Here is a 22,283-nt window from a genome sequence, read left to right as displayed (position 1 = left end):
TATAATATAATCTATATAGATAAAACTGGCTATAATAATCTAATTATAAATGGGCTTTTAGCAGACTTCTGATCTCTAAATATTAATTCCAATTGATAAAAACTGGCTATAATAATCTATATTATAAAACTGGCTATAATATAATCTATATAGATAAAACTGGCTATAATAATCTAATTATAAATGGGCTTTTAGCAGACTTCTGATTTCTAAATATTAATTCCAATTGATAAAAACTGGCTATAATAATCTATATTATAAAACTGGCTATAATATAATCTATATAGATAAAACTGGCTATAATAATCTAATTATAAATGGGCTTTTAGCAGACTTCTGATCTCTAAATATTAATTCCAATTGATAAAAACTGACTATAATAAAATACAGTTGAAAAGTTATATTCAAAACAGTCAGGAAAGAACACAGTCAAAATTAAATAACAGCAATAGATCATAGCATGCATTTTGGGACAGAAAAATCGATAAAATTTGTATGATACGAATCTAATTAGGCGGACAAATAGCAGACATTAAATACAAATTACAATAGGCGCAATAAAACGTGTTTGCTGTTTAAACTATAGGTCTATTAATTCATAATAGACAATATATAGCACGTGTTTTATGAAGCCCCTTACGCTATTTCTTCCATACCAAGAGCAAAAGTTTCTCTAAGGAGTTTCTAGAAGGTAAAACCGGCTATATAGGTCTATTTATCATTGTTTGCCACCATTCTTATTAGCTGCTTACCTCCTCACGTACAATAATGCTTTTTCTATAATATTTGGTATCTATTCAGATAATAAATGTACGTTTTAAATACCAGACTACTGTCTACTGATACGGACGGGTATAAAACTTGTATACCTTGTACATTTCGGTCTTCTGGCCACGCCTTTCCCAAAGCCTCAATTGCAACAATTTGAAGATCAAGAAGCTCCTTTTGGTCAATTTCTTCATCTTCTTCTTCCTTTGGTGGAATGATAATAGGCTCAGTGGCATCAATAATTAAACTGAATTTTTTAAACTTTAAAGAAGCTGCTATTCGGCCACACGCTGACAGTGCGCATGACTTGTAATCTTTATTACCCCGCTTTATTTCTCGCAGAATAAGATCCATGAGCTCTGATCCATCAGAAACACTTTCATCAAACCTAAAATGTGAAACAAATTTTTAAATATCTAGAGATTTTTAAATATCTATAGATATTTAAGTAAAAATATGTTTCAACCAAAGATTTCAGTCAAAGTAAAAAAAAAATCTAGAAAATTTTTCTCCAACTTTTCCCAATTAATTTTCTTAAATTATACCAAAATTATTACTTTAATTTTAGTGGAATTTCAATACATTATTAATACGTGGCTTTAAACTATTCTTTTTGCTATACATATATTTTAAAACCCATTTCGTCTTGAAGGAAAAAGCAAATAATAAAGGGCTTAAACGTCAGTCAGCCCTTTCCATTCAACGTGCGTTAAATCTTTGATTTATTGACCATTGCCGTTTCTCCACGACTCCATTACTATATTTTTCTTTATCTATTTGATTCGGCTTGTACCAACTAAGTAAAAGCGACTAATATCACAAATTGACCTGTAATAAGTCTGTAAGTACCAAAAAATATCTAACACGTGATTAAATATGGTCTAAATTACATAATATTTATGCTAGTCTGATTTTTTAAAGCAACAAAATAAGATTCAAACGAATTGTAGAGACATCAAACATAGCTGATACCATTTAGTAATACTATTAACAACTCACTGCAGCACCAAGTCACTTGAGGCCAACATAGCTATGCACACTCTTCCTCCTTCACAATCTATTCAAAGCCTCTCTCCTTACACCCTCGTTAGAAGTTCCTATTTCCCTTACATCTTTCCTAACGACAACCTCCCAGCCCACTCGGGGACGTACCATTTAGCAATTATATCATCAAAATGGTAAAATCAGCAAATCATCAGTAAAAAGTGAAAAATTATTAACTAATGTATGACAGTGGTTTTTAAAATATAATTGGCAATGCCACAATGTATGTTACATTAGCGCTACAATACTTTTTTGAACCAAAGCTATACACACATTTGTCAGGCCTATCAGGGTGAAAAGTTGTTAGCATGCTTCCCCCTAACCCTCATTTTACTCTTTTTAATTATTGTGGAAAGGATGCCGCTTTATACTGATATTTCAAAATCTTTGATCTTTAAATAAACAATCCAATTTAACAAAATTGAAAAACAGCATACCCAAATATACCAAAACAAAAGCAAGCACTCGGAAAAATTAAACGATTGCGAAGATATATGTGTCAATAGTGTTTTCTTTCCGCTTTATGATGAGACCAGTTTTTTTTCTTACCGATTTTCCCAAAGGTTTAATGAACAGATTTGACACAGTCAACAAAATTAAAAAACCGCAAATTTCAGCTTATTAAGCAAGAATACGGGTCTGAGCAATTAAATATTGGTAACCAAGAAAATTGTTAAAGTCATTAAGTTCATTATAGAAGAATCACTAACCGTTTTTCGAACATGCATGAATGGCTCAAATAAATGGATTAACAGAAGTAAAAAAGAAATAAAAACACAGTTCCGTTCATCTGCGTTTCTATTCCACAGAGAATCCATTCCATATTCATGTTGAGAGAGAGAGCAAGAGCTTCAGAATACTCTATGGACTTGGTCAAAATGGTATAAATTAATTTGTTTTGGGTACTTGTCCATCATTCAGAACACACTCACGAATTTAAATCCACAATATCTGACAAAAACCGGTTTAGCTCTCTATATTCGAAGATAATTAGCTTAGGCTCAATGGAAAACGAAGTTTTTATATTCTAATTAAGTATTTAATATATAAAGTTGTTTTCTTTGGTTAGGTTTGGTATTTAATATTATACATTCTGGGCGGACTGCTTTACATAATTTTCTGCTGTAGCTCCCGTAATTTTGTTAACAAAGTGTTAACTAAAGTGTTAGATTTTCATCCTATTTTGGCATATTTCGTTGAGATTAACATAACTTAACTTCTTGGGTGTCTTCTGGATAATGAACAAGCACCTTTTTTTTATATCTCTTTTAATATTTAGACCTTGAAATGGATACAAATCCCCCAAAGAATCACCTATCTCCTGACCTAACAGCCAAATGTTATTTTCAAGTGTCTAAATTATCTCAGACTTTTAGTCCGAATTCTTTCTTTGGATGTGTACATGAAAACTAATATTGTTAGCCCCTCGAAATCTTTTCGAATGGTAAACAGCTCTAAACTTGCAATATAATAAAGGTATCTACCGCTTTTCATAATCATACCGCTAGGAGAGGTCGGGGTTGAACTGGACGTCGGTTTAACCGGTCACCCTTAATTACTCAGACACCAATTGGTTAAAAATTCTATAAAAATTAGCAAGAGTGCCATTTAACCTTCATATCTCAAGGAAGAATTCCTAGTTTGATTAATTGATCCTTTCAAAAGTTGAACTGAAAGAACTGTTTTAGGTAGATTAATTTTTTTCTGGCCCCTTGCACATTGCTAAGCTGTAAATATAATACCAGAAATTTTTTTTTACGTCTTTCTCTATATTCTTTTGTCATGCTAAAATCTTGAAAAGTTGAGCTATCTACCTTTTCTTTAATGATCTTAGTCCAGATGGGCTTCTCTGTCAGATTGTGAGTAGGGGGTCATTCTGGACACTTTTTTTTTTTAGTTGAAACAGACGGTGTCTGGTTCTACCCTATATGGACAAGAGTAGATGATTGTTTTATTTCTTTATTTATTTTGTGAAAAATGCCTACTTTGCCACTTCCAATTTTACCAAAGCAACGTCTAACCAAATAAAATAAGGGGCAAAATATAGCTAGTGGACTTGAGCAGCATGCTCAATCTTCTCTGATGTTCTCTTCTTCATCTTCATGTTCTCTCTCTCTCTCTCTCTCTCTCTCTCTCTCTCTCTCTCTCTCTCTCTCTCACTCTCACTCTCACTCTCTCTCTCTGTCTGTCTGTCTTTGCATACTATTGCATTTTTTAAGAATTCCCAGAAATTACACATTAAAGACAGATAGGGACCACGGACCACAACAGAAAAATCTAAAAAAAGGGGTCAGATGCCTTTTAAAAAGGAGGATGTCAGTCCGAGCAGCTGCAGCGAGATTCAAAATAAAGAAAAGATCTACAATAAGATAGTTTAAACTGTAATGAAGATGAACCTGAAGCGAATATTGATGTGGCAATCAGAAAAGCAGAGAACCGTATAGAGCACTATCAGCAGATCTTTCATAACAAACAAGAAGGGGGCATGTCCGACTATCATGCCACTACATCAAGAATGAATCACGGTCTTAACTCAAATGATGTTAAAAAGCTGGCCTTACAATATGCTTTTGCGAATGAAATTGAGACCCACTATCTTAGACAGAACGAAGCAGTATTTCAAAAGACTGGCTTACTACTTCTTTGAAAAAAAAACTCGCTTCGTGCATCTGACCTAACTAGCCAAGCCAGGGCAAGTGGCTTCAACAAATTAGTTGTTTCAGTTATTTGATAATCTGCTTTATGTCTATGGCAGGCATCAATTTACTGCTGAGCAAATAAGGAATTTTGATGAGACTCGAGTCCCTGCGGTTTTGAAACCACTAAGAATAGTGGCACCAACAGGAGTTAAACAGGCCTGAGATGATACGAAGTGGTCCTCTTGGCTCCCTTAGTTTCGAACACCCGTCGGGTTGGGTGAACGACGAGACCTTTTTGTTCGCTCTACAATACTTTTGGAAGCATTACTGCTCTTCAAAAGATAATCCACATCTCCTCTTTCTTGGTAATCACGAAAGTCGCCTTGATCTAAGATGTTTTTTCTGCAAGAAAAACGACATTTTTCTCCTAACTTCCCCACTTTATAGTTTTCACCGACTCCAAACCTCAAATATTTGTGTTTTTGGTCCTTTGAAGAGTGGTCTAAAGCTAATGGCTTCAGCTAAACCCTGGACAATGGGTGTCTAATCACCAGGTAGCTGAGCTTTGTCTTACGCTTTACCAAGATAAGTTTTTACTTGCCAATATCACTTCCCCTTTCAAAGAGGCTGGAATCCAGCCTTTCGCCAGAAATGTGTTCTGTGAGGTGGGTTTGCTCCGGTCCAAAGTGACGAAATGACCTATTCAAGGTGAAGCAAGTTTAAATCAGACAAATGTAGCAGCCTTCGAACTAGACAAAACCTGTTAGTCTCGAGCCAACGATGATACTTCTGCTGCTGGACAATCAAATAGCCCCAGTCCTGCTGCAGGCCATTAACCACCAGCCTGCAACGTCAGTTTGCAAGAACAATCCAAGAAATGATGAGTCTTTTCCCGCTAACGGGAAGATTTCACGCAAGCTCTCGTAAACACCACAAAACAGGCCGAATTAGGATATTCAATGACACTCTAGAAAAGGAAAAAATTAAGGCAAAAAGCGTCGAAAGGGAGAGAAAAACCGCCTAAGGAGACACCCGTCGCAGATCTCAAGCTGGATGATTCATCTGATGAATAATTGCGTCTTGGGTGAAGAAGACACTAATGATAACATGCCGTTCCTATCTGCCTATCCTCCTTGTCAGTAGGAGATAACGTTCATGTCAAGTTCCAGCTAAAGAAGTCAACCCGCAGCTATGTTGGCTTAGTGATTCCAGAAAGTGAGAGAATATCAGGAGATTGCAGAAGGGGAAGCTAAGATTAGTTTCATGCGCAAAAAAGCGAGAGGTTTGTCTTCCCCAAGGCAGAAGATGTTGAAAGTGTGAATTTTCGTGATATTCTCCAAAGTCTACCAAAAGCTTTTTCCTGTAGAGGAACTAGCCGAGTGCCTCAAAGCTATTGTGAGAGAATATCAGGAGATTGCAGAAGGTGAAGCTAGGACTAGTTTAATGCACAAGAAAAGCGAAAAGTTTGTCTTCCCCAAAGCAGAAGATGTTGCAAGTGTGGATTTTTGTGATATTCTCCAAAACTCTACCAAAAACTTTTTCCTCTGGAGGAACCAGCCGAGTGCCTCAAAGCTATTGTGAGAAAATATCTGGAGATTGCAGAAGGTGCCACTACGACTGGTTTCATCCGCAAGAAAAGGGAAAGGTTTTTCTTCACCGAGGCAGAAGATGTTACAATTCTCCAAAATTCTCCAAAAGTCTACCCAAAAAATATTTCCTGTGGCGGAACCAGCCGAGTGCCTCAAAGCTTTCACTTTGAATTTGATTTTTCACCACGCAATATGTATTAATCAAGCAAGCTTATAATTTTGTATAAGTATATTTAAAGTCAAAAAACTGTTTTATGGACGAATTTACTGTTTGTACAAACGATTCTTAACCAAAACTACCTCACTTATCTTTGAATTCTGTTTTCCTAATTCTTGTGATAGAATAAAAGGTAAACTAATTTGCACAAGTTTCTAACCCCTGAAACAGGAAGGCGACCGTGGTCTAACAGCCTATTCTTACTTGCACGTCCCTGTCCGTAGCAAATACAAAATCAAATTGTTTGCATCCTCAATACGCCAGAAACAAATAATAAAATACTAGTAAAAGATGCCAATCCTCATTTCAAAGATGACCGAAGCATAACAGCCGATTATTGCTTAAAAGTCCCTCCCTTGTTTTAAAATTTGAATCTTTATTTTTTCAAATGTGTGTCACACAACTGAAGTTGTCAGTAAAAATTGCTAAAGACAAAATCCATGTCAACGTCAATGTCGATGACAAATTTTGTCAGTGAACAAATGTCAAAATCTTTTAAATGATGGACAAATTTTGTATGAAAATGTGATATCATACACTTTGACCAGCTCATCAATGAATATTGATCAGCGATGAAAAACTTCAATTTTGGTTCAAAAGTAGATTTTTTTGCGGCAGGCAAACTTTCCAATATCACTATTTAGAAAGGAGTGGATCAAAGATCTAAGATATCTAAGATGTCCTACATCTTAAGTGCTTTTCGATTTTAGTTCACCTACGCCGATTTGCCTACTAAATGATATTTAGCCTACTTGCCTACTAAAATGAAACTTTCGAGTAAGGCAGAAACACGGATCAAAGGAAAGAAAAACTTGGCTGCACAACTTCAGATATTCGTCTCTCACAAAGACTATAAAATTCCACTTCAAATTGAAGTTCAATTAATAGCCAATTCCATCCTTTTTGGCCTCACGCAAGAATTAACACAACTTTCCAAAATTTAATGTCATATTCATCAATCCAGCTTGAGGTTAACGCTTTGAGGACAAATCCACAGAGGTTAGGCTCTTATCAGGAGGTTAGGAGATTAGATCTTCTAGCAATCCACTGAAATCAGCGGTCTAGGAAAGAAAACAGGAAAAAACTATCTCTGGTATTTCAGACTATATATGTATATCTAGGTTTGTATACAGGATGTTTTTCGGTGGAGGGGGGGGGGGCTAAATTTTTTTTCGGGGGTTAAAAAACTTTAAAAAATTGATTAAAATTTGTTTATATTCATTTTTACGAGTTGGACAAAAGTTTCAGGGGGGGGGGGTTCATTCCCTCTAATCCCCTCCCCTGGATACGGCCTTGTGTATATGTCCTTTATCATCTGATAAATTAATATACATCTTAATTACACGAAAAAACATATTTTTGGCCCAGAGGCTTCATTATGATTTTGGTAAAAGTTTGCGTGCTCAATCCTAAAATATAGTTAGCTTTCTTAAAAATACTTAATTCAGAAATGTAGTCTAACTTCTTTCTCTCTACAGATCGGCATACTAGATAAGGGAAAAATCAGGAGCAAGGGTCTAGCCTCCCATTACGCCTAATTTAAAAATACAAATGTTAAGGTTTTAAGCATCCTGGAAATGAAATTAAATAGAAAAAAATGAACAGGACCAGTCAATAGAGCTTACTTACCCTTGAAGAGGTAGACAATGAATGTAAACTTTACAAAAATGACTTACCACTGCTAAGCTACAACGTTGAACTACGATGAAAGAATTTTCTTAGATGTCATAACTACCTAAGGGGAAGTGGGGAGTCCCTGGACCAATGGTTTATTCCTCCATTACGTTCAAGGAAAAATATCCAAAATTCTAAATATCCCACACATTAAATAGTAAATATGAATCGGACAAGTCGACCAAAATTACACAGCTTTGACGAGGGGGACTGCAAATACAAGATTTACAAAAATGACTTACTGCTGCTGAGCTGCAACACTGAGCTATGAGGGAAGACTTCTATTGGGTGCCTTAATTAACTACACCAGAAGAAGAGACTCTCGGGATTGAGGGTCTAACCTCCCAATACGTTAAAGGAAAAAGAAAGTTGAAGCACTAAAAGGGTGTCTAATTCACTATATTCCAATTCAGCATCAGCCTACGAGTTAAGTCTTCCGAGTATCCTTTTTTCTCATCATCACCAACAATTGAGTTATTAATTGACTGTAACGTTTTAATTAAGATAGTAACGGAGGCAATACTAGCTCTTTCAAAGAGAAAAGGGTTTTTTAAGAACTCTCTTAAATTTGGGTACTTATGAAGCGCCCGTGTAAAGTTCTTCATCTAATCGGAACCTCTTTCTCATATTAATCCTAGCGAAATATAACAAAAAAGATGAAAATATTATAGACTACTTTAGAAACAAATAATGAATGTATATTTGCACATTACGGGGATGGGGTGAAGTACAGCGGGTCTGCATACAAAATGAGTTGGGTAAAATTTTTCTGCATATTATGAAGTAAGAATTGTTTTCTATCTTCACACTGTCCAAATATTTACCCCCCCCCCAAATGTGCAAACATATAGCACAAATTATATATTTCCATCTATTCCGTCACTTGTCTTTGTTTCTCTCACGCTAAGCTGAAAGAAACTAACGAAGAAATCAGTTCGACAGTGCGTCAATGAATGAAGAACTTAACATAGGCACTATAACATTTAAGTACCTAAATTTGTCTTTAGTTGCCACAATTGAGTCATTTGCAATCAAATTTCAGAATCCAAATTTTGACAAAGTAATTACTGTTAGTATTTTCTACAACTACAGAACAGTACTTGAACACCATAAAAGCATGCTCGATTCTCAACATCTTTTCGGGCGTTGTGGTAAAGCTTATGAATATCCAGGTAATCTTTTTTTTATTTGAACCTTCTTTATTTCTTTTATTAATAAGTAAATAATGGCGGCAACTAATAAAAACCAATAAAGAAGATTGTTAACAGAAACTGAATTAACTCTTCAAAAGAGAGAAGAATTTGTAAAAGATTTTCCGACTCACTTTAATCAAGATCAAAGTTCATAATTTTGAACTCTATCATTTTTAATAAAATTCGTAACGTTTTTAAAATAAAATTCTTATTTAATTTCTTATTAAACGAAATTATCAATAAAATTTTGGCAAAACATGTTAAATAATACCAACATTTGCCAACTGCAGCTACAGAACGGTATTTAAATGACAAAAGAAAACGGTTTCTTTTCCAACGGTTTCTTTATTCGGTTTGTTTTTCAGAGCTTCGTGGTGCAACTCGTGATAAAGATGGATAACAATGTCGAATAAAGAGAAAAATAATGACTAATAATAACAACAAAGACAACATAATTGGCAACAATAACGACAATGACAATGGCAACAATAACGGCAAGTAACCATAATAAAGTTTACTCCTTATTTGAAAATAAGAGGAACTGACCTCTAATCCCAACTAACTCAATTAAATGTAACGTAATCACAAAAAGCGGTAAGAAAAAAAAAGTAAAAATAGGAGTCAATTAATATAACAGAGGGGCTAATCTAACCTTATGCATTCAATAACGTCAGCAAAAGCAGTAACAACTTCCTCTTTTCCAGTCCACACCTTTCCTCCCATGGACGTCTTCAAACCATTCAGCAGGTCCATAGAAACTTTTTCGTCAAGTTTCTGACCCATCGTTTTTGCTATTTTCCCCTGACATTTTGCCCCTTGGGCTCTAAGAGGATATGATGCAGCGTTTAGCGCCATCTTTGATATCTTAACTATTTCATCCAAATAGAAGCGGATGCCACCTTCAGTCCCGGGTGCTATCTCTTCCCACACTTTCTCCCAGCCTTTGATTGTAGGGTCATCTAAAAATATTGTATGATTGAATAAACTATATTAATTCCAAATACCCACATAAAACATTTTGCAAAAAACGATGTTATTTTTGGAAATACGGGAGATTTCACAACTTTTTTGAAAAACAAATTAAGAGAAAATACATACACAGAAGTATTGTGTGTTATGGGGTGTGCTGTGGATTTAAAAGAAACAATTAAAAAGGAGTATAAGAAGTACCTTAGGTCAGTAAGGGATCGTGGCATGGATTTCCCTGTAAATAAACGTGAATGGCGTAAAGTGATTAATTTTGAAAGGCTTGAAAATGATTATTCTTTGAGTGATGCCATACCACCATCTATTGGCAAAAGCATTATTCTTCAATTTTTTCTGTTGTTAACTATTCCGTACATGCCGTGTATTCTCGTCTCATTGAACCTTTCTTTTCTTTCCATATTTCACAGAGACATGCAATTCCCATTACACGTTCTGCTGTATGTACATAATATTAAGTATCTACATAACTATGTATCTACATAGTGATATTAAGAAACTAAAATCTGATTCTATTGATATAGACGGAATATCTAAAGTTCATCTTCCGTAAAGTTGTGCTGCACTTGTTTTACATTTACAGTTACTTTTTCAGATGTGTATATGCACATCTAGTGTTCCAGAGAGTTTCCTGTGTGGCACTATAAGTTCAATATTAAAACGGGGAAAATCTCCAACTGATTGTTCTTCATACCGGCCCATTGCTGTTTCTTGTAATATAAGTAAATTACTTGAATATATAATTCTTCCCCATCTAATTAATAGGATTAATAAAGGAGAGAACCAGTTTGACTTTCGGCCAGTGGTGGGTTGTCAGCATCCTCGTCGTATTTTAGCATCTCTTCTTCTGGATAATAATTCTAGGAGTAAAGGAGTTTACATTTGTGCTTAAATTTTTTCAAAGCATTTGACAATGTAATTCATTCCCAGCTTTTTACTCCCTTTATATTTCAGAAGTTAATTTTTCAATTATTTTGCTGCTGCAGCATTGGTATTCTAACTCTTTCCTTAGTTTGAAATCTTCTCCAGCCTCTACTATTAAAGTTAAAAGAGGCATAAGACAAGGTGGCGTTTTGTCACCTACACTTTTTAGAATTTGCATTTCTTGCGTGCTTGGAAAAATATCCTCTACGCATTTATCTGATTTCTCAAATGTTTCTTATCTGACTTATGCTGATGATTTGCTCCTAATTAGTCGGACTAGGACTGGTCTCTCCAAAATGGTAGCTTCTGTTTCCAATGCTTTTTCTGGGATTGGCCTTTCGTTGAATGAAAAGAAGTGAGTTTTATCTTTCACTTCAACTTCATCATCTCCTCTTAGTGGTGATAATTTCTCTATTCCGTCTGTTGATTCTGTGCGGTGGTTGGGCATAAGCCTTACTAATAATCTTTCTAGTTTTCGTCAGCGGACTGTTTACGACATTTCTAAAAGAATACAATTTGGATATGGGAAAATTGTTCCCAATCAAGGGAAATATAATAGACAGGCGCTGGCAAAACTCTACTCAACATATTGCAATCAATCAGTCCTTTATACGGCAGGAATTTACCCCATCCAGAGAAAAATTGATAACAGAAAAATAGTTATCTTTCGTTGGTTTACTTTTTTTTGTGAATGCATTTCTTGTTTGCATTTTATGTTTTTTTTTTATTTCTCTACAGTTCGTTTTTTTTGTGTGTGCGTTTTTATTTAATTTTTTTGTGTTTATTTAATGTAAAAAAATTTCTATAGTCATTATTTTTCGTTTTTTGTATGGTTTGCATTTTTTGTGTGTATTTTATTTTTTTTACTCCACATTTTAATACTTTTATAGTGTTTTTGTAGGTAAGAAATAAATCATCATTATTATTAATATTATATACGTGTTACCATGAATGTCCAAAATCTGGTTTATGTCAACAATTCCCGTTAAACATCCGAAATTCCTTTTTCTCTGCTGAGATTCAATCAGCTTAGAAAGTCAGGTTTTAAGTTTTATACAAGCTATGATGGTAAAAGTTAAAATTAGGCTAGATTAAGTTAGTCTAGGTTAGGCTGAATTTTTTTATAAATATCAGAAATGGGTTAAAAACCTAAGCTAACCCAACCAAACCTAATCTAACCTATCCTGCCATCATTAAAACTTCGTATTAAAATGAAAAAGGTGACTGGTAACGCTGACTAAATCCAAGGATAAAAAAGATTAAATCCAAGGATAAACTAAGGCTTGCTTTAAAAAGCAAATTCTAACAAATACACATCATCTGTGAGGTAAAAAGAAGATTAAATGAAAATAGTCTCGAAATAGTGGCTGCAATTTGCTTTAATCTTTTAAATTTTGCAATTTGCAATTTATAGCAAATATGCTGCTATAAATTTTACTGTGTTTTTCTTCTGTTTACTATTCATCCATTTTTTACCACAATTCCTCTGAGAAATTCTCACCAAGAAATACACTTCTCACGCAACAGTTCTCCCCCAAACGCAGTACATGAATTGTAGAGATAAGAAACAGTTGTTATTTTTCCCTAGCCCGACAAATTAAAAAATTTTGACGGAAATTGCACCGAGAAGCTCATGGACTAATTGCTTCCACTGCATTCTGTCTTCCGTATGTGGACGAATAGACTTCAGCGCCTTGTCCCACTGTTGGCTATGCTTCCAGGAATCCTCAAGTTGTTAGACATCCTTTCTGACTACGCTATGCCAAGAGTTAGCTGGTCTCTATGTTTTTTATTCTATGAAGAAGGGAGATGGAAGGGAGGGGGCGCCTACCAGTATTTGACGTTTCAGGGTCTTTTCTTTGCACCTTGTTACGTGGCCTACCCACTTCAGCCGTATTTTATTGATTATGGAGGAGATGTCAAGCTTTCGTCGGCATATTTCCATCAGCCATATTGCATCCTTTCATCAGTTATGTTGAAGGATTTCCAAAACATCCTGACCCACCAAATATCCAAAGTATTAAGCTTTACATCCAATGCAGTCTAATATTGGCTCCCATTTCAGCATAGGTTACTCTGCCTTTTCAAACAGGAAGAATGAAACCCCATGTAGGCCGGGCTGCCACTCGACTCAAAACTGTAGAAGTGACATTTCTTGTAAGTGACAGGGTCGTGAATGATCTTTTCAACCTGATCATTCATCCTCATTTTCATTTGGCATAAAGAATACAAGTGATACCGATGAAATTTTGAGACGGTGAGACCCTCCGTCATATCAAACTTCATGGAACATCCGTTCCCGGTGGCTACCTATCGCCTTTCTTGGAACAGATTCACTCCCATTAACCAGAGACTGGCTTAATGATTTTCCACTAGGATTACAATTTTTATTGGCGTGTCGCCAACCGGGGACGCCCGCTGTTTTTTGAGTTTCTTTCTTTTCGTTTGATTTGTCGAGTCCAATAATTTATTGATGCTTCATAAGAATGTGGTTAGCTGATCACTCCCAAGACTTTTTCCGTTTTTGACCAACAAAACTGCAAGAAGCCAATGGCACTACTGCTGTCACATGGTGCACATGGGCGGAGGTCGTCTCCCTCACGATGTGTGAAGCTGTATCCCTCCTTTTACCAGATGGCGGGAACGACAAAAAGCAACACTGGGCTGATGCACGGAGAAGGATGGTATGCAGTTAAGATCGTCAAAGAAAGATCTTTAATCTGCACCAGTGGAGAGGTCATCGTTGTCACCCTATGTGAAAGCCAGCATGGAAAGACCTATGAAAGTAAGCCCACAGCTCGGTCACGCCAGCGCCTTAGCACAAATTGAACGGGTGAAAGGTAGTTAGCAGGGAGACCCACCCTTTCACCATTTTAAGGTGAACTTATACGGATCACTGTCAGAGGAGAGAGACAGGAGCAGGACACTTTAGCCAAACCGCACCGGCCGTATTAGCCAAGAATTTGACTTGCCATAAAATCGGACCTATTTCCTTAAAGTTAGGAAGCAGCTCTAGGATAATATAGTAAAAATTACTATATTAGTATCTACTAGTTTTTAAATACTAGATTAGACACTACTATACTACTACTACTACTAGCATTACTACTACTAGCGTTTACTACTACTAGCGACACTACTACTACTAGCGTTTTTCAGGTTAATTATGTTTCTAGGCATATTCCTGTTTGTACCTAGTAACTAAAACGTCATAAAGTTTAAAATTGATTTCAATTTAATTTCTTTTTTCGTGAAAAACTGAACCAAAATCCAAGGTCATATATCGAACTTTTGAATATGTGAAAGGGAAGTATTTCAAAGATAAATTGATTCCTAAAGTTGATTTTTATCCAGTGATTACATTTACAGAGGTGTATCTCCTTCATAGGAGGTGGGGGAGACACCAGTTTATGAAAGATAAGATAACAGCTTACCGACTAGCTAAAGTGATTCCGTGAGCCACATTATTTAGATACAGTCAGGTTTATGAATTTCTTTTACGGTTAGTTAATTAATTTAGGTTACAGTTAGTTCAAAAAAAAGTTTTTGAACAGAAAAGTCAAAAAGCCTCTCTCCAAAATTGTTGAAGTTTTACGAACTATAGTTCTCCTACTTTAACACTTTTTCAAGTTGACGATCTTTCACTGAAATGTCAGGAGGTCAAGCCCCCTGGGAAAAAATCCTACGTAATTGCTTGCTCAGCATAAATGAGACGGACTAGAGCATAAAAAAACAAACATTAAAAAATTGAAAACAATATAGATTTATATTATTAGAAAATTCAGATATAATCTAACTGAGTTACAAATTCTCATACGGTCATAAATTCTGATCAAAGAACAAGAAAAAAAAATCTAATACATATTGGATCGTGACTCACAAGTAATTCAATTGTGCACTAAATTTTTTCTTTCTTTTTAGATTTCTTTTATAACTCGAATAAGAAATGGAATAAGAATTCGAATTGAAAATGGATCATCTGATAAATAAGATTCTTCTATATATCAAGTTTCATTGAGATCCGATCACCCATTGGTAAGATACCTCGTTTTCACGTTTTCCAAGAATTCCGGCTTCCCTCTCCAACTCCCTTCAATGTCACCAGATCTGGTCGGGATTTCGAATGAAAGTTTTAAAGCACAAGATCCTTCTACATATCAAATTTCATTAAGATTTGATCACTCGTTTGTAAGTTACAAATACCTCATTTTTTCTTATTTTTACGAATTACTCCCCCCCACAGCTCCACCAAAGAGAGCGGATCCAGTCCGGTTATGTCAGTCACCTATCTTGGAATTGTCCCCCCCCCCCTAATGATACTGGACCCGGTTGGGATAAAAATAAGAGATTTAAGTTTCGAGGTCCTTCTAAATATGAAATTTCATTAAGATATAATCACTCTTTCGCAAGTTACAAACCCTAATTTTTTCTAATTTTTAGAATTAACCTCCCCCCAACTCCCCCAAAGAGAGCAGATCTGTTCCGGTTATGTCAATCCCGTATCTAAGACTTGAACCTATTTTTCCCACCAAGTTTCATCCCGATCCCTCCACTCTAAGCATTTTCCAAGAGTTTAGGTTCCACCCCCCCCCAACATCCCCTTCACTGGATAAGGTTGAAATTTAATATACGATCTCTGAGACATGATATCCTTCCAAACATCAAATTTCACTAAGATCCGATCACTCCTTCGTAAGTTAAAAATACCTCATTTTTCTAATTTTTCAGAATTAATCCTTCCCCCCACTCCCCCAAAGAGAGCGGATCCGTCCCGGTTATATCATCACGTATCTAGGACTTGTTCTTATTTTCCCACCAAGTTTCATCCCAATCCCTCCACTCTAAGCGTTTTCCAAGATTTTAGGTTCCCCCCTCAATTCCCCCCAATGTCACCATATCCAGTCAGAATTTAACTGAGACACCAAATCCTTCCAAAGTTCAAATTTCATTAAGATCCGTTCACTCCTTCGTAAGTTAAAAATACCCCATTTTTCTAATTTTTCAGAATTAACCCTCCTCCCACTCCCCCGAAGAGAGCAGACCCGTCCCGGTTATGTCAATAACGTATCTAGGACTCATGCTTATTTTTCCCACCAAGTTTCATCCCGATCCCTCTACTCTAAGCGTTTTCCAAGATTTTAGGTCCCCCCCTCAATTCCCCCCCAATGTCACCGGATCCAGTCGGGTTTAAAATAAGAGCTCTGAGAAACGATATTATTCCAAACTTCAAATTTCATTAAGATCCTATCACTCCTTCGTAAGTTAAAAATACCTCATTTTTTCTATTTTTTTTCGAATTAGCCGGCCCCAACTCCCCCCCCCCCCAGATGGTCAAATCAGGAAAACGACTATTTTAATTTAATCTGGTCCGGTCACTGATACAACTGCCAAGTTTCATCGTCCTAGCTTGCCTGGAAGTGACTGAAGTAGCAACACCGGGACAGACAGACGAACAGAGCGACAGACAGAAAGACAGACAGACCGACAGAATTTGCGATCACTATATGTCACTTGGTTAATACCAAGTGCCATGAAAAATCCATCTGGTCTGACTTTCAATGCATTACTCTAAGGATCAACAAGAGAGCCAGTCATGTACAGCTTCTGAGAAGTGAAAATATCAAATTTTGTTGGTTTTACCTGTTTTTGGCTATAATAATTACACTCTTTTATGCTGGTGTGAATCTTTATTGGAGTGGCCATAATTGGAGAGTACAAGTCTGTAGTGGCAATACAAAAAAATATCGGTCATTTTATACACTAATTTTTTATACCAGGTCATCAAAAAGCAACCTGGAAAATTCAATCTAAAAACACGTATTTAATATTAAAGGTCTGACCTGACTTTCCATGCATTCCAAGGAACACCAAGGAGAGAGCCGTTCCCGCATGGTTTCTAAGCACATCTGGGTTGTAACGAGAAACCGCTTGGATTGTTTGCATACACGCTGAGCGGATACTCTCTTCGTTGGTTTCTAAATACCACGTTTGCAGCATGTTCAGCAGCTTTTCTATCGATGAATCTTTTGCAACACGTACCTGAAAAGAGAAAGGGAAAATCTTCAGGAATTTCGCAAACAACATATATAAGGGTTAAGGCCTCATTCAAGTGCTGGTCTATATTAATCACTAATTTAGGAAAACAGTCTTCCTTTTCTCCTTCTTTTTTTTTTTTTTTTTTTTTTTTTTTTTTTTTTTTTTTTTTTTTTTTTTTTTTTTTTTTTTTTGTGCTGTTGCATTGGTGATTTCTCTTTTCATGATATATACATTTTCTAAAGTTTTTTGGTTTTGAGGAATTTCGATTTTCCACAGACAGATCAACCATGAGTACTAGACAAGGTGATGTTATATTTTGAATATATTAAAAAAAAGTTACAGCCAAGTAAAATATTTCAAATTAAGATATCATATATATATATATATATATATATATATATATATATATATATATATATATATATATATATATATATATATATATATATATATATATATATATATATATGCGACCTCAGCCTGCTTTCGTATGCTGATGACCTGCTGATGTTAAGGTGCAACCTAACTTCTCTACAAGAAAATATTGACCACTTGATCACTGGTTACAAGAGTATCGGTCAAAGGGTCGGAGTACTAAAAATGTAGTTTCTTGAATTTTTCCCACAGCAAGCAAAGCAGTGGCCCTATATCTGTGACGGTTGAACAAATGAAAAATTTACCTGGAAATACGATGAAATACCTAGGAATAACGTACGGTCATGATGTCAGAAGTTCTCGTTTACTAATAATCGAGAAAATTACCAAGAATATTCTTCAAAGTTACGGGAAGCTTGTCTCTCTGAAATTTAGCTTCAACAGGCTTTACTCAGGCAACAGGAAACCTTTTCAATAGGCAAACAGGAAAATTCTTGCAAAGCTTTACTCAGCGGTTGCTGATGCTTTATGGGATATCCGCTATGGGACTGGTTCACACAAACTGACAGACTAAAACTCTGATCTGTATATTGTACATACCTCAAGTTTTTGCTTCGATACCCCCTCCACGAGAGAAACACATTTGGTCTAAGATTCCAAAATATGATGGACCCAATTGTCGTTGTGCCGTCTACAGAAACAAGTGCAGAAAAAAAGGCGTTGGAAAAACTGTTTGAGCTTTTGCCTCTACACCTGATCTACGAGCGCGAATGAAGAACCCTATAGGCAAGTGTGTATTCTCCTGATGAGCCCTTGTGTTGGGTTGTTGCCTCTGAATTATTTGTCTTTACAGTTTTTATTGTTTGGTAAATGACGACTTATACTTATTGACGACACGACTGCCTGTCCACGGATTACTCTTTATGGTTGATTGTGTATGGCTATGCTGTTTGACCTATGTGATTGTATGGATGAGTAGGGTTAAGGCCTCATTCAAGTGCTGATCTATATTAATCACTAATGTAGGAAAACAGTCTTCCTTTTCTCCTTCTGTCCTCCTTTTTTTTAAAATGTGTTTATGCTGTTGCATTGGTGATTTCTCTTTTCATATATATATATATATATATATATATATATATATATATATATATATATATATATATATATATATATATATATATATATATATATATATATATATATATATATATATATATATATATATATATATATATATATATATATATATATATATATATAATGAAAAGAGAAATCACCAATGCAAGGTGATAGGAAAACAGTCTTCCTTTTCTCCTTCTGTCCTCCTTTTGTTTTTTAATGTGTTTGTGCTGTTGCATTGGTGATTTCTCTTTTCATTATACATATAATATATGTATATATATATATATATATATATATATATATATATATATATATATATATATATATATATATAAATATATATACAAAGAGTACCGAGAACCCGGCGCTCCGCACGCTGCAGGGTTCTATATTTTGATTCTCATTGTCGCTTGTCTTCTAAACGTAGACAATTTGAGCCTTGATGTCATGACGTTCAAATGGACCTTAAATTAGAAGTAGGACCTTTGTAAAATTATATTTTTTTTACTGGACCTTTAACTTTTGCCTCGGCTTGTCTTTTGTCATTATGAAAGACTTATCGCCCAACCTTTGTTTCTTTTAATTGTTCGGATGGTGGGACAAAAACTTCTTCTTTAGCCATGGCTTGTCTTTTGTCATTGTGATAGAAATATCATCGAGCCTTTACTTCTTTTAATTATTCAGGTGGTGGGATAAAAACTCCTTTTCTTCCAACGATTTATCTTGTCTAGGTTTTTGTTTTCAAAAGTATGGTAGGCATTGATGACTTTATCTATGTCAAAATCCAAAACCTAATCATCATCGCTATCATTTTCAGTTTGTTTGGTTCGTTTTACCTTGACTTGTCTTTCGTCATTATAAAATATGTATCGCCGAACCTTTGTTCTTTTTAACACAGGTATGGTATAGCATTGATGACCTTATCCATGTCAAAATGCCAGACCCAATCATCATTGCTATCATTTTCAATTTTAACACGTTTCGATTTCCTCTGTCAAGGTTTATTTTCATTGACTCACTCACATGTTCGATTTCGCATGTCTTATAACCATGTGTGTCTTTGCTCTTCATTTTCATTTTTGACCTCCTTACATGCTCGGTGTCTTCTACTCGCGTGTGTTTTTGCTCTTCACTTACAATTTTGACTTGCTCAGATGCTCAGTGTCACATCCAACAGCATATGTCTTTGCTCTTCGTTTTCATTTTTGACCCCTCTAATTGTCGATTTTGCATATCTTCTAACCGAGCGTCTCTTCGCTCTTCATTTTCATTTTTGGCCCGTTTTTGAGAAAAAATACATCCATAAATTCATAAGCATACAAAAGATGCATGCATAAATACTCATTTTCTAATCCTGTTTCTGTTGATCATGGAGTTAGACATGGTGGAGTTTTATCCCTTTATACTTTCAAAATATATTTAGTGGCGTGTCTTCGATTATTCTTTGCGGCCCTTAACTGTTGGGGAAGAAATGTGTCTTTTACTGCACATGCTGATGATATTATTTTATTGACTCATTTTAAAGCTAGAGTATTAAAGAGTTTAAAACCCCTTTCTGGTAAGCTTAGACTTGTTTAAAGACTCTTTAATCTGCTTGAATTTCGAAGTCAATGCTAATTTTAAACAATCCACAAAAAAGAAAGACATTTTGACCAATAGTGCGGATTCGCGGGATCTATCATCGTGATATTTTAGGTTCTTTTTTTAACGAGGTTTCCCTCCCGCACGTTCTCTATCCTTCCCTTCTTTTTGAAGACTCTAAATTTTACCGCAATATAATATATAAATAATAATAGATAAAATGTCTAAATAGCATTAATATACAATATAGAAATATTTTAATGTAAATTACGCTGAAACTATAGGAAAAACTTGAAAAAGTGTAGATTCAGGGCAAACATATCCCATGAGAACCAACCAACTAATCAGTATTCAAAAGAAACGAAAATAAAATGCAGGTGGGGAATACAGTTTGTGAACAACCTCAAGTATTAAAACCACAGTTAAAAATGAAATAAAACAAATAAAAAATGGATAGAACCTTTCGCAAGCCAGTAAACTTTGGAAGAATGAAAACCAAAATTTTTTGAAAAAAAATTTGTAACATTGAAAATGTTTCAGCGTCACCGACAGAACTCTTTATCCACGGGGAAAATGAGAAAAATTGTAAAAAGAAAAAAGAAACATCTTATCATAAACAAATCAATTCCAACTGATTCAAATAAGTGCTTTTGGATGGCAAAAATTGCACGACTCAAATTTTCTTGAGACGTCAAAAACGGATAAAATGAATTGCAGTAAGCACTAAAGAACATTCTGTATGAAACAAACTTACAAGTAAACCAAAGTAACCTCAAACAGAAGAAGAAGAAAAGGTATACATAACTTACCAGCTGACCAATAGTACCAGCATAAGTCGATCGCAAAGCCAAGTTTCGATCGCTCAATCCTTTACAGAGAACTGCTAGGGCTTTGCCAGCAACAGGCTGAAGTTCGTTAGGTCGAAGCTGTGCAAGCGAGGATATCAAATGTGCAGAACAGCCTTTGACTGGCAGAGGATTATTCGTTTTAATTGTTGAAAGCAAAGAAATGACAATAATCTCTGTTTTCTCAGCATCCAAAAATTGTAGAGTCTAAAAAACATGAAAAAACTTAATTTTTTTTAGACAGAGAAGTAAGCACAAGCTTGGTTAACACTAACTTAGACCTAAAGAAATGTGGCGATCTCAAAATGCCCCTCTCCACTTGAAACTTCGGCTTTTTAACAGCAACCTAACTTTTTAGCTAAAACAATACCAAAAAAGACAAATTCAAGCGTTCGAATTTTCGTGCCTCAGGAAAATATTGAATATCCATTAAACTCAGAAAGACACAAACCAGTCAATACAAGACACAACTTGTGATTGACGTTATCAGAGTTCGTAGATGGAGACACTTAAGACATGTACTTCGACTGGATGACCAGCGACTTCCGAAAGCTGTTTTTTAGAGGCAACCAACGGGCGACCATCGTAGGGCATGGCCCAGGAATACGCAACGGAACAATTACCATATGGACCTACGCAGCCTTACGACTTCTATACAACCCGAGTGGGAGGATGTGGTAGCTGAAGCGAAACGACAGGGTGATTGGGCGCTCTTCCTAGATGCCCCTGGCTTATATAGGCGGAAATAAGGTCTAAGTAAGTATAAACACAAATATATTCTAGAAGCAAATGGATTTTTCATGTGAGAGCTGAAAGTAAAACTAAATAACAAAAAAAAAACTTTTCCTAAAACAAATGCATTCCCTACAATAATTTAGCTTTACTACCTTAAAAGATCACTTATTTTATTGCCTATTTTTGCTTTTCCCTCTTAAAATCTGAATACCCCCCACCCCATTTCAATTAAACGGATAAAAATACTCCTTTACAGCAACTGCAAAGTCTAAAATTATGTTTGGCCATTCAGCTAGGTCCAAACAAACAGAGGAGTCTTCGAATGGGAGAGAAAAGAGAGCAGGACAATAAAATCCTTGTATACTTATTATTCTTTTACGCATAGTAGGGATCCTTCCAGTGGCATAAACTTGTGGGAATGTAAGGGGGAAGGGCAATTTTGTGGCAGAGTCTTTGCATCTTGTCACCAGGAACTCCCCTCTTTTGAAAATGAAACAGAAAACTTCTGGTGGATCCTTGACCATCTGATGATTCTGTAACTGCCTGCATTACAATGT

The 22,283-nt window shown here is 35.5% G+C and overlaps 1 protein-coding gene across 2 annotated transcripts in view; it reads right to left on the bottom strand.

The window, feature by feature from the left end:
• The window catches only part of LOC136040623 (proteasome adapter and scaffold protein ECM29-like), a 187,303-nt gene that overhangs the window by 19,648 nt on the left and 145,372 nt on the right, over window positions 1-22,283 (bottom strand). For both annotated transcript variants that reach the window (XM_065724896.1, XM_065724897.1), the window contains 4 exons: window positions 20,956-21,198; window positions 16,873-17,071; window positions 9,777-10,083; window positions 870-1,156 (listed from right to left, as the gene is read on the bottom strand). In XM_065724896.1, the coding sequence (XP_065580968.1) occupies window positions 870-1,156; window positions 9,777-10,083; window positions 16,873-17,071; window positions 20,956-21,198 (1,036 nt within the window). The remainder of the gene's footprint in view (window positions 1-869; window positions 1,157-9,776; window positions 10,084-16,872; window positions 17,072-20,955; window positions 21,199-22,283) is intronic.

The sequence above is a fragment of the Artemia franciscana genome, chromosome 21 (assembly GCF_032884065.1).
Source record: "Artemia franciscana chromosome 21, ASM3288406v1, whole genome shotgun sequence".
In the NCBI taxonomy this organism is placed as follows: domain Eukaryota; kingdom Metazoa; phylum Arthropoda; class Branchiopoda; order Anostraca; family Artemiidae; genus Artemia; species Artemia franciscana.
This window is presented reverse-complemented; position numbering and strand designations above follow the sequence as displayed.